General features: G+C 40.9%; 1 protein-coding gene across 6 annotated transcripts in view; it reads right to left on the bottom strand.

Annotated features, from left to right (window-relative positions):
- The window catches only part of GRM1 (glutamate metabotropic receptor 1), a 339475-nt gene that overhangs the window by 115379 nt on the left and 210242 nt on the right, over positions 1 to 13854 (bottom strand). For all 6 annotated transcript variants that reach the window (XM_073337558.1, XM_073337560.1, XM_073337555.2 and 3 more), the window contains exon 8: positions 8119 to 9049. In XM_073337558.1, coding sequence (XP_073193659.1) covers positions 8119 to 9049 — 931 coding nt within the window. The remainder of the gene's footprint in view (positions 1 to 8118; positions 9050 to 13854) is intronic.

The following is a 13854-nucleotide window of genomic DNA, read 5'->3' as shown; positions in this document are numbered from 1 at the left end:
TATTAGATGGTGGCTAGCCAGATTGTCAGTGTCAACTGATGAGTTCCTGAGCTACAGCCTCACAACCTCTAAAGAAAGGGAGGGCAAGTTGTCAGCCTACAAAAAGCTCTGACCATCTTCATCAGCAATGGACCAATTCTTCTCTGCTGGCCTTCACCAGCTAGGAAGGACACACATCGAAATGAAGGTTGTGCAGTGAAGTGCTCCCAAATAGGGCTTTGACATTTGGTTCTGTTCTGATGCAGTACAGCCCACCCCAGAAACAGCCAGCAGCCTGGGGTTAAGGCACTCAGCTGGGATAAGGGAGAACCAGGTTCAAGCACCTGCTCTGAATCATGTAGATCCCCCTTCTTAAAATGCCTCTATTAGTTCTGATGAAATTTTAGTTGGGAAGGTTTCTGAGATCCAGGATGGAATTATTGTTCAAAACCAGAGGGATACAGACTCACGCCACAACAGCCAATGGTTAGAGCCACTTACCTGGGATTTGGATCAGGGACTTGAACCCAGGATTCCCAAATCCTAACCATTGGGCTATCTTAGGGCAAAATGCTTTCTCACACATGCAGTGATGATCTGGGAAATCTGTCTATGGACAATTTATGAATTCCAGTTTGGTTTTATGGATTATATGCAGCCTTACGATTATACTATGTGTTGCCTCATGCTTCTTGTGCTAACAGACAGGAGAGTGTTGCCTATATGTCTACTTATGAATAGGTTGGTCATTGAAGACTATCAACACATGAATAGATATTACCTGGGGAGAACAAAGGAGTGACTGCATCCTACATAAAGTGCGTTTTCTCAAACTTCTCTGCATGGGGGTGCTGGGGTTCAGAGGAAAGGAATTTCCCCAGAAGCAGAAAAAAACCAAGGCATTAGTGGTGGAATTTTAAATGGAGAGGGATTCACAGAGACAAAAGGAACCCTTCGAAGGAGAGAGGACCATACTTTTGTGGCAGATGAATCCTTTTTAACTGCAGGATCTCCTGAGGAAGAAAGAAGCGGGCTGTAGAGGAGATACACATGGATTCTCCTCTGAATCATATAGTGTGTGTGAGGGGCATCATGGACTTCTTATAGGACTCTGACCTAAGCCAAAAGAATGCTCAAGAGTAGTAAGAAAAATGAAGCAGGGAAATTCATATAGGTGTTTTATTGTTTTGTCTTGATCTGTATATTTCTTGTTCTGTCTACAGTAAAGAGCAAATTAGGTGAGTGGTAGACAACATGGATGTGATCAACTTAATGTACCCTCTCTGCACACATTCACATCACATATCATTTGAAAAAGTTTATTTATGTCTATTTTAAGATAAAGTATGATGTGGAGCTATCAAGTGGTGCTGTTACCATAGAAACAGGGATAAACTGACAACATCAACACGTTAAAATGACCAGTTTGAAATATTGCATTCTTTTCTGTTAGTTTAATGACTCTATATATTATTTCAAGACATACAACTGTATTTCTTTGTGACCTCGTAAGAATGGCCATACTAGGTCAGACCCATGGCCCATCTAGCACAATATCCTGTCTTCTGACAGTGGCCAGTACCAGATGCTTCAAAGGGAATGAACAGAATAGGGAAAATTTTGAGTGATCCATCCCATGTCGTCTAGCCCCAGCTTCCAGAAGTTGGAGGTTTAGGGACATCTGGAGAATGAGGTTGCATGCCTGAACATGTTGGCTAATAGCCATTGATGGACCTATCCTCAGAGCCATCACAACAATATAAAGGGCAAAACAAAAATTTAACAATAAATTTCTACAGGTGTCATTGAAATGTAATAGCGCTGGTGATCTTGGTAGTCAAGACCTTGGTAGTAATGATCATCTTGTTCATCATTATGATCTCTCTCAATAACACATGGGTTACCACAGTCTTCATTGTCTTGGCATGTACATAGTTCTGTGCAGCGAAGATTGTTCTGACTACAGACACAGTTGATTGTGTAGTGAACCCTACTGGTACAGGAACAAATAAGGTCTCATAGAAGTTCAGATGCCTTTGGTCCCTTGAAGTATACAGTTCATCATCTGCATTTTTTCCATCCAGATTGTAATGGTGATCCAATATCTGGTTTACCTATGTGCAAAGACATCCAAATCTTTGTTTTCCAAGAGGCTCTTCTGATATGCTCTTCAAAACTGTTCTCACTTGGGATTTTGGCCAGTGCCTTGTCCTTTTTGATGGTTAGATTGAGGCACAAGCAATTCAGGTCTCTGTGGGTTTCCTTTTGTCTCTCACTTTCTCTCCCAACTTCCTTGCTGCAGAAACTGCAGCTTGTCCATCACTCTCTCCCAATTTGGGAAGATCTCTGAAATGGTAAGCTCCTTTTGGTTTGACTTTAAACAGAGATTTTTTTCCCACATGCCAAATAGGGATGACACAGAATAATTCCATGTTAATGTATGTACATCAGGAAGTATGCTACAGAAGTCAGGAGTGCATCATAAATTGCATGCACAGGTATGAAGCGACGCTTCTGCGGGAACTGATGACTGTTTCAATCCACATGTCATCTGTGTGTTTCATTTTTGGAAAGTAATGAACAACAAGGATCAAAACATCTGTATTGTTCAACCTAGTTACTTTTGTTCTTTTGATAGCAAGAGACCCAAAGCCATACTGGCACACACAGCATGCAGAAACATCTTTGTGTACTGTACAAGCCTTGGACTTCTTCAGCACCTCTACTGGTGATGGACTTTCTTATTTCACCACTGGAAAAGCCTCCAGCAAGGAGTGTCTGTGTTGGACGTTCTCAGGGGCATTTTCAACCATATATTCAGAGAAGAATTTTATAAGTGACTGCTTGTTGGATGCTATGTTAGAAACTTTTCCCATGGAGGCACAGGGCACCTACTAGCCACCTGGTATTTCTTGCATTCAGCCTTAGATCCTGTCCATCACTGTCTTTCTGTAGTTTTCACAGAGTTCTCGTTGTTGTTCCTGTCAAAAACTTTGATTACAGAATTGACTTTGTCAAATCCTTTTAAGATCTGCCTCAAGTACTCAGCAGCCAATTCATCGAATGTGAGGAATTTGTCTCCAGCCATCATACATATAACAGTCATGGCATCCCTGATGCACACTGTGGTTTCTTTGTTGCATGCTCATAACTCGAGGATTCTTTCAGCTTGAGTTTCCAGCTGATGCCTGAATTCTGCTCTGTCTGTTCTTCTCATTGTTCCATCAGCATGGAAGAGGGACACAAGCACAGGTCCTATAGGATGACTAAGAACAGTTGCAACTGGAATATTACCTCTGCATCGTGCTAAATCCAGGGCTCTGTGGAAAACATTTTCTGGATTGATAGCTGCTGTGATTGTCCCTTCCTTAAATTTGATCATCTTGGCCATGTCAACAAAGGTTTTGATGCCAGATTTCTTGACTGGGCTGAAGATGCTACATGTCCCATCAGAATCAAATGCACCTCTCATAAATCTCTCCATTTCTTCTTCAACAACATCTATTTTCAGTAAAGACACCTGACGTTACACATAGTCTAGTAGGTATGTTGATAAGCACCTCTGATTGTGATTCAGGGTCAGGTGGGTTTGCCATATTATTGATGACATGGTTGGTGAGAGCTGTAACATGCTCCTAATCCCTTTTTAGTGCAGAGGCAAGAACATGTTTGTGTACTTTGTCTTAACTACTTCTTGTTAGGCCACTTCCTTCTCTCACAGTTTTTGTATGTACATAATATGAAGCTGTGTAGTGTCATCTCTAACGCTAATATGGATCTGTGCATAAGGGTCACTGAATTAAAAAGCTAGTTTCTAGAATATTTCAAAGGTACTGGTAGTGCATGCCTAGATAATTACAACTTAAAACCTTTCACTAGGTAGACTAGATGCTAGACTGTATGTACAAAACCTTATGGAGAAGCATTACATTAGGAATTCACATACATTTATATCTATCGCCTTGCAGTACAAATTATGAGCACACAACCTACTGCTACTAATGCACAACCTTCAGTGTGAGACTGATCTGATCAGCAAATTTCAGCTGAAAATAGAGAGAACTATTATAATAACTAGTGAGATACTTTGACAATTAAGAATATGCAATGTGAAGACACTTCATCTTAGTATTTTGGAAAATGTTGATATTTGCCATTTCTGCCACATGCTAAACAGCTTCATCATTTCTGGGGGAAAAAATACCCGCTCATGCAAAACGAATAAAAATCTTTGAATACATTGTTGTTTGGTAACTTTCACCAATAACCATCATATGAAGGGGTTGAAATGAACTTAAACAGCAAAAAATGTAGTCTCAGTCAGCAATGTTTCTGGAACTGTGCAAAAATGACTTTCATTTTGGTACCATTGTTTCACCTCACCTATGGATTTATGGCACTGCATTATACCTCATCTAAATGTACATAAAATAAATTTTCAAATGGTTAGGGTGTGTGTAGGGTGGGTATATTAAACTCCAAAAATATGGCCCTTTTGGGAGAATTGCCACATATCTAAGTGGTTTTGGAGCCTTTGGCAAAGTCTGCATGCTATGTGCATCAACTATCACCTGTCCCTGGAGAGATGAACAGTACACCACAGTGCCTAAAAGGTTGGAGGTCTGGAAAAGGATGTGCTTAAGCAACTGAAGAGTCTGGGGGAGCCACCAATAGCCAGAGGTCCTAGGCAGGTGGCTCACATCAGCTCTGATAAGAAGGTGCTAGATAGAGGATCTGCATCCCGAAAGCCTGCCTAGATAACCAAAGCCAGAGAGTCTCCCAGGGCTTTGCTCAGATTTACAAAACTTAAAAACCCACAGGTCCACCATGTTGGGACCCAAACACAGCAGCAATCTGTCCAGAGGGAACATTCTCTCCCCTTCCCCCATTCCATCCTGGGCCTGAGAAGCCTTCCTATCAAAACCAGATCTGTTTCTGCCAAAAGTTCAGATTTTGGTGAAACAGCATTTTCTGAATACGCTTTTCATTTTGATGAAAAGTTCCCAGTCAACTCTACTCTCAACACCTCCTGAACTTCAGCGAGAGCCAATAGGCTAAACTCAGCCAGGGAGAGACAGTGCTCATCTCCTCCAGATCCCATGTTGTAACCCATCAGAAGCAGACAGCTCAGGTGAAATTAGCGAAGGCAATATGCCTTTCTTTTTTGATGAAGAAGATGAAGATCATTGTTATGCAATTTGCCCTGGAGAGCTCAATTCAGCTGTAACATCTGGTTGTCAGTGATGTTTTCCCCTATGTGGTGTGGAAACCTTGGTTTAACCTGGCTTATATCAGTTTAACTTGCACCCGTAAATTATAATCAGTTTTACACCAACGTAAGTGTTTTCAAAGGTAAACTTGCATCAATTTGACTAAATTGTTTTAAAGCCAATTTAAGTTAAACCAGTGCAAATTCTATGTGTGGACAAATCCTAAGAGGTGTAAGGGAATTGGACCTGATTGGATTAGTAGCGGGAAAAGACAATGAGAAAAAACAGAAGGCTGAAAACAAATGGGGAAGAGGGGAGACAACAAGTAAACAAGAAGACAGACTGTGGAAAGAAACTGGGATAAAAATCCCTCAGAAAGAGTGCAGCTCACCATTTCTAAGCAGCAAGCATGGCCTCCCAAGAAAGGCATGTACAGCATCAAGAAGCAGAGTAACATGACCAATAGAAAAGGGTCTGCACACCAGAGCAAAGAGGGGAAAAGCTGAAAATAAAACCCTGAAATTGGAAAGGCAAACAGAAGAGCTGGAAGGAAGCCAGGGTGCAATTCCTTTGGGCATTAAATATGCTTGTACACTGCATTTATATTTCAAACATTTTTTCAAGCTAGATTTCAGATTCAAAGCCTTCAGCAAATTCAGCTTCTTCCCTCCTGGATTTCATCAGCAGCAATCTCAGTGTCTGCCTACATCTTCTCCCCACTGTCCCTGCAAGCTTTGAAAATGGATCCTACTGGGGGCTTGAGCAGCCTCCATAATCCTGAGGCTACCGTCTATGATGCCCCATCTTCTCACTACCAAAACCTTCTTGTATGCAACGCTATTATGTCCTGTATTTGGAGACAGAGGTCTGCAGAAGTTTCTCTCTCTGCAAGGAAGCCTGTAATACTCCCACTTCTGTGCTAACATAAATGAAGCAGACAACAGCAGCCAATCAAGAGGTTGAATTCTGGTGTGTAAAAGATCCAGAAACCTAACAACCCACAAAATACAGAAGGCATATTAACTGATTAATGAACATTTAGTTCAGAACACAGTTTAAAAGTGCTATGAAGACTTTTTGTTCAATACAACTAAACACATGCTGGGTAGAAAGGAACTAAATGTCAAGAGATACTTATTAAAATATATGCAACAAACAAAATTGGTAGAGCTTAGCTGAGTTTTCTATCATTTTTATAAGGTACAAATGCAGTTCAGAAAGCTGTTTTCTAATGAGGAGAAATGTTCTTGTATTATATGCTTTGTTCTAAATTTACTTCATAAACTGTGAATATAATTCTGTTCAAAATATAAATTTCTTCTCCCTCCTTTAAAACTATAAAGCCTCAGCAGATTCAACTATTCTATTCAGCTAGAAAAAAGGTCAACTAAGCACAATAAAGAACTAAATTGCTAAGCTTGTTCATGGTGCAAAACACACAATAGGCCTCTTCTGGCAGCCTGAGCCAAAGATTAGATAGTAGAGCCAACAAATGAAGTAAACTGTTCTCTTGGAGAGATCTAAGGCCCAATATATCTTCCACTGAATCAGTGGAAGTTGGATCACCATATCTACCTATCTTCAAGGAACACAAGTCTACGACTTACAATGGTCAATATTTTGATACTATATTACCATCCAGAACATATTTCACTCAAAGATGGTCTCTCAGAAATGTACTGCTATTCATAGTTCTTTCTTTGCATCAGCTTAGGACTTGGTGTGTGTACTCCTATTGCTTCCTCCTTGACTGAGTTGTGTATTCCCACTGTTTATGCTTGCCTTTTATTCCACCCCCGGCCTTCTGATAAATTAAAGAGTAATGTAGTAGGAAAGCAAAATTGATCACAGCAAGGGTTTTATGTCATCTTAGTTGTATCCCCCTTGCATCTCAGAGAGATATGAAAATGGCTCCTGTGCAAAATGAAGTGAAACCAACATGAAGGACTTCAACAAACTATTGACGATTCAGCATAGACAAATGGATTGAACTTAACTGAATTTTGATGCTACTAAAGAGCTCTGAAATGTGGACTCCACCTCCTTTGGTTCCTATTTTTTTACATTTTGATCACAACTCCGATACCAGTGCTCTCAGCTTGTGTCTAGTACTCTGATGCTTCTTTATAGACCTATGGTACTATTAAAGAAATAGGAAAATAAAGTATGCTAATGTTCAGACAGCTACTCACAGGGACGTTGCTTGAAATGACATTTCTCTCTCTCTCTCTCTCTCTTTTTCTGTCCTGTAGCTTAGTTATATATATTCAAGCAGGTTACAAATGCAGAACTGTCATCATGATCATTCAATCCTTTGAAGCAAACTCTACCACTGGGAACAAAGACTACTCAAACTAACAGTGCCAATTATTAAAAAAAATATTGCTCACAATTAAATTAAATAAAGAACACACAATCGGGGGAGGGGGGAGTGCAGTTTGATGACAATCACGAACAGAGTTTCACAAAAGGCTACCCTGTGAATGAATGAAAGACCCTGTACTTTCACGTACAGACTCCAGTGGCCATTTGACAGATATGCGTGATTGATAATCAGTCACCCACAGATTTCTGGTCCACTTTTTGGGCGGGGGTGGGGGAAATACACTTGCACCTCAGTTTGGGCAATAATGCAGTGCACTTCAAATGGGCATGCACTGAAAGATGAGAAGCTGAAAGAGAGAGCTTTGGTTACTCTTCTGCAGAATGACCTGCACCAAAGGGGAATTACCTCAAAGCTACCTTCACAATGGAGAACCTGACAGGGTAGCTGACTATTCTAGATCTACCCCAGCCCTACCTTCATTACCACAGAAAAGATGAAATAGCATTACATACCTTATTACAAATACAACAATCTACTGTAGGTCGAAAGAGAACAGGCAAAAGAGACAGACAGACATGTACGTACACACAACCAATTACTCACTTTGGATTTCCAGCACCCGGCTTCTTTCTTCGGAATATGCTGAGGAATGTGTTGGACCTACAAGGAGCCTTGCCATCCCCAACGTGCATACGCACCACATCCGAGGTGGTGAAGGCACTGCGGACATTCCTCTCGGGCTTGGCGATGATGATGTACATCTTGGGAGTGAACATGCACCCCAGGGCCACTGTCACACTGAGGCTCACTGCAAAGCAGGTGGTGATGATCTTGTAGTTGCTCCCAAAATAAATAGGCACAAAGGCCAGCCAGATGATACAGGTGGTGTACATGGTGAAGGCAATGTACTTGGCCTCATTAAAATTGGCGGGCACATTGCGAGTCTTGAAGGCATAATAAGTGCAGCTCATAATAAGGAGTCCATTGTAGCCCACTGGGGCCACCACACCCAGGTTGCTGGTGTTGCAGATCAGGAAGACTTCCTTGATGCTGGGGTAGGAGAGAATTGGCATAGGGGGCTCCATGATGATCAGTGTGACCACCAGTGTGAGCTGCACACTGATCAAAATGGAGGCGATGACCACCTGTGCCCAAGCACTCATGAAGTGTGGCTTGCGGGTACAAATCTTCTTCTTGCTCCCCGCCAGGATGCGTGCAATGCGGTTGGTTTTGGTCACAAGGGCAGAGTAGCACATGGCAGAGGAGAGGCCCACCAGAAGGCGCTGGAGGTAGCAGGAAATGACGGTGGGCTTAGCTATAAGGGTGAAGGGGCAGATATAACCCAGAAAGATGCCAGCAAGTATAATGTAGCAGAGCTCCCGGCTGGAGGATTTGACAACAGGGGTGTCCCTGTAGAGCACAAAGATAAGGGTGACAAACATGGTGACCAGAATCCCCAGGCAGGAGAAGACCACAGCCACTATAGACTCTATATTGCTCCACTGGAGATACTTTACAGTGATGGGTTCACAGCCTGCAGTATATAGAAAAGAAACAAAGTGTTAGAAAGGTACCTGTGAGAAAGATAAACTGCTTTTCTGAATCCCAAACTAAAATACAAACATCAGCGTAAGATGGTGTGGAATGGATTATTATACTCATTTTACAGATGACTTATCTAAAGCACAGAAAGGTTAAGATTAAATAAATTAAAAAGCATCCATTAATTTGTGGTGTCCTTATTGCACTGGACACCCAAAAACAGAAAGTCCAGAATCAGTGGACTGTTTTTACAATTTTTGTTTAATTGACTTTCCCAGGGGGACGGAACAATTGAGAGGCAGAGTTGTGAACAAGTCCTTGCTGCTAAGACCAGCACCCTCACCCTAACTAAAACAACAGTGAAGTGCTGGTTATCAACAGTTTTGGGCAGGGATTGGCAGATCACATGGGAAGTTCAAGGCTTTCAAACTTTGCAAACTATTTTGTGTGTTTGCAAAACTAATGTAATTTAAACTCACGTATTTTTCAAGGGGTGATTTTATAAGAAAAAATAGAGGCAAGCCTATTTATCTGGGATAGAAACCCCACTAAAAGCTAGACTGGAACAACTGGATACCCCTATATGATAGATAGATAGATATGTAACCATGTGTGTATATATATGTATGACATATATGCATATTTTCATTAAAATGTTTGTTTGTCTTATTGCTTCTTGTGTATTTACACTTTTCCAGATCTTGGCTCCATTTTCTCTTTATGTTTTCATTAGATTTTTTCTCTTTATACTCCTTCACACAGTCTCCTCTAACTATAACAGGAATTCAATGACATCAAAGTCAAATCCACAATGTATGCGTGTATCTGAAAATAGGCATGAAGGATATCACCTATTCCTAGTAAAATAGAAGTAGCTATAAGAAATGGGGCTTACTTTGGATAAGATTTTTACAAGCCAAAGTTAAAGGAAACTTTGTGGCTACTGACCTAGTTGGCCTCTAGGTGCTACCACAGTATAAATTATACACTAAAAACTATAATTAAATTAAAAGAATGTTAAGGCTGAAAAGTCAAACACTTAAAAGACAGGAAGTGCCAGAATTACAGCAGGCAACCTTCATTTTGACAAGCTGGCCCCTCCAGCCTGTCCTCTTTTCAGTTCCAGTCCTCCCTGTCCACCTCAATTCCTCTTAACAGTCTTTTGCTTGCCCCCACCCCACTCATATCTGTGTCCATATTCCATTTCCCACTCCTACTCTCCAGTGGCTCTTTGTCCCAGTCCCTAATCCTCCCCTCAAGCTTCACATCCCAGTGCCTCCCTCCATGCAACCTGGCTCCTCATCCTAACCCCACTTGCACCCTGACCCTCTCATCCAAGTTGTGCTCCCACTCCCTAACCCAGCTCCTCACAGTTGTGCAATCAAGTTGAGTTGTTTTTCTTTCTCCTCCTCCCTGCCTGGGGACCAGCAAAGGAAGCATTGGTTGCACAGGAGAGATAGCCTCGCAGCTCTCAGTTTTGGTGTCTAGCACTGCACTGGCCCCTGGGTGCTGTGAGGAGCTGTCAGGAAAAGTCCTTCTCAACCCCTGAAGCCCTGGGATGGAGCATGTTCGGTACAGATGGAATCTTTGGAGAGGTCTCTACTGAGCATGTGCGCACTGAGATTTCCAGAGACTCATAACGTGACCAAATTTAGGTGGATGGGAAAAGGTATCAGCTGCCACCGCTACCAAATTTCAAGTCCCTGCTCCAAAATGTGGAGGGGAGAGTGTCAGTGACACGGATTTAAGCATGTTTTAACATGGCCAAACCAACATATTTTCCCTAACCTCATTTTGAGAAACAGCTGAACCATATTTGCTGAAATTTTCCAAAAAATACAGACCAAAGCAAAATACTTCAGTCTGAGGCAGACACGTGGCATGGACAATTTCAGCCTGAATAGTTAACATTTGGCAAATTGATAAGCAACAGAAAAGAGGGGCTTATAGTCGAAAGCATTGGGCAGCCTTAAACACAGGTGGCACTATCCGTACTGCCTATAACAACAGCAATGGCAATGCTAATTTCTGCAGCTGGAGGAGCTGGTTTAAAGAAAAGCAAATGTACCCAAAGCTCATGCGGTGAGGTGAGGTGAGGAGCACATCTCACCACATATTCAGGGTGAAATGTAATTGAAAATAAAGATTTTAATTAGACCTGGAAGCCTGTTGCCAATTGCCACAACAGCACTGAGAAACAGAAGTAGAATCAGCTACCATTTTGCTTTTATCATAGATTAACTGCCAGAAGCAACGCACCATTTTGATTAAGATTAAACAAAGCTCCTTTATGGATTGGTATGCCAGTATTGCAGCACTGTTATGGGCACTAGAAGAGTTAATATGTAATGTGTAGTCTAGATTTAGTAACACCAAGCCATATTCTCATTCCTCCAGCATAGGTAACATGTTCAATGCCTCAGCCCTGATTCAACATAGCATTTAAACACACACAGCTTTAAGTCTATTTTATGTAAGACATAGAAACCTGTTCAGATACATTGGTGCAATTTCTGTCTGCAGGCAAGCCGTAAGACCCACAACATGCTCTCTGTGGGCTGACTACATTCCCCAACACTCATCCCCAACCGTGAACTGCTCACATTAGTGAAGGGCTTTGACTGGCATCTGAATGAGAGGGACATGAGGATAGAGAAGCTGTGTAAAGCAAGACAAAGATAGACAGAAAAGATATGCAGTAAACTGAAAGTTTACAAGCTTTAAAAAAATCCAATATAGAAATTAACAGCAAAAGGCTACAGAGTTAATTTACTATATGTGGTGAAAACCAGTTGGTTAGTTTTTGTCTACTTTCTCCCTCTGTGCTTTAACTATGAACTATTTCTCAGGACAGGAGACTAATTGATTTTTTTAAATGATATTCATATTATAAGACCAACAATACACTCCAGAGGTGTTTCCTGAGATCATTAATACATGTCTCGGGCAACTGAAGGCATAAGACCTTTACAATGAATATTGTAATAGCTCTATAAATCTACTTGCCATGTCTTGTTTTATTGCTTAATTAAAGCGGGAAGAAACTGGATTTTCCAGCTCTGACATTTGTTCCTTTCCCATAAATTCTAATAAGATAAATCACTTGTCAAAAGGAGGTTCCTGGCAAGAGGCCCCAAAATATTGATTTTAATTAATTTCAGAAAAAATAAGGTTTATATAGTTCATGGTGAGAAATTTCCCCTGTCCTGTGACTCCTATTCTACTGAGCAAACTTTCAGGTGGGGAGATTTTCTGTAAACCATTTGAGAGTTAAAAAAAAAAGCAGTTAACCAACACTGAACACCAGAGTTATTCAGCCTTTGAAGTGGGATAACAGGGACCTTAAGAATTATGTCTAAGGAAATCATATACTAGACTACTAGACTAGGGGAATTTTAAAAGAAACTGAGACTTTAAGAACCTCCTTCTCTGAGGGAAGCAGCCGAGGACCATACACATTTGTATCATCTAAGATTTAAAGGGAATAGAAAAAGTAATCTTGAATGCAATATGATAATATCTGTGCCTAGCTTACATGGTGATTGGTGAGTGTAAATACAACAGAAAAAAACCCAAGAGTTAAAAAAGCACATTTGGTGGGAACAATGCTTGCAAGGAAAGAGCATTCCATCTTCAGTGGTTAAAATAAACACTACATGCCAGGATTTAGTCAAATCAAATGACTTTTTATATAGGATGGGTTGACATTTCTTCAGATTTTCTGAATAGTTTTGCACTTATTTATTGCATTTCAAGAAAACAGCAGTAAGGTTTAAAAAAAAACCCATCTCAACTGAACAGGTGGAAGTTGTTAATGATGCTGGCTGCCATTTTGGTTTCATATTTATTGTCCCATGTGTTCTCTTGGAAAACATGAGGTGGTTGCACTGTAGTTTGGGTACTGTGGTTTTAGTATAAAATCTCCTTGTAGAGATGGAATCCCCACAGACAGCAAACAAAAAACACAAAATGACCTTTTACACTGAAGTGAAAAAAAAATTAGTAGATTGCAACAGTCTCTGAGGTTTTTGCAGCACTGATAATGGAGACCTTTTCTTAGACCCGTTTTGGCAGTGGTTGTCATTTTGAGATTCTCCCTTAGGATCTATTTTGAGCAGCTGGTAGCACTGGCTTTCACCTGAGTGCACACCGATCCTTCACAATGCCCTTGCTTTGCTTCTTTACTGAGCAAAGAAGTTCCTGTTTTTGCACTGCACAAACTAGAAAAAAGTAGATTAAGTTTTCTAGGTCATTACCATTTTCAAAAATTATTTTAGTGGGGTAGAGCATCAATTTCCCACAGTACAAAAAAAATACCCCCAAGACTTGCTCTATTATATTGCATAATACAAGATGTCTTGGAAATGTATTTTCAGCAACCAGGTAAACAGTACTTTGGCCCATGCATGAAGACCACTGGTGACATCTTGTTGCCAGAAAGTTTTATTAAAGGCCAGGAATGAGACCGTGTTCCATCACATACCACTTTATTTCCTCACTTTGTGGTCAATGTGTTTTCTTACTCTGTAAAAATACCATCCTGTTGCTCAACACACACAGAGAAAATATTCATGAGAAGGGCAGGGCATTAATAGACTTTGGCTGCTCAGTGAAGTGTCAGCAATCCAAAGCAATTGCAAATCCAGTTTAACTGGCCACCAAGGCAGGGTTACAGCTGCTGTGTGTTGCTGGGTAGCTAAATCAGTGAGAGTATCCTGATGAATCTAGTCCCCCAGAAATTCATAGATTTCAAGGTCTGAAGGGACCATTGTGATCATCTTGTCTGACCTCCTACAA

Source organism: Lepidochelys kempii, chromosome 3, assembly GCF_965140285.1.
Source record: "Lepidochelys kempii isolate rLepKem1 chromosome 3, rLepKem1.hap1, whole genome shotgun sequence".
Classification (NCBI taxonomy): Eukaryota; Metazoa; Chordata; order Testudines; family Cheloniidae; genus Lepidochelys; species Lepidochelys kempii.
The sequence above is the reverse complement of the archived record's forward strand: the minus strand, read 5'-3'. Positions and strand labels throughout refer to the sequence as shown.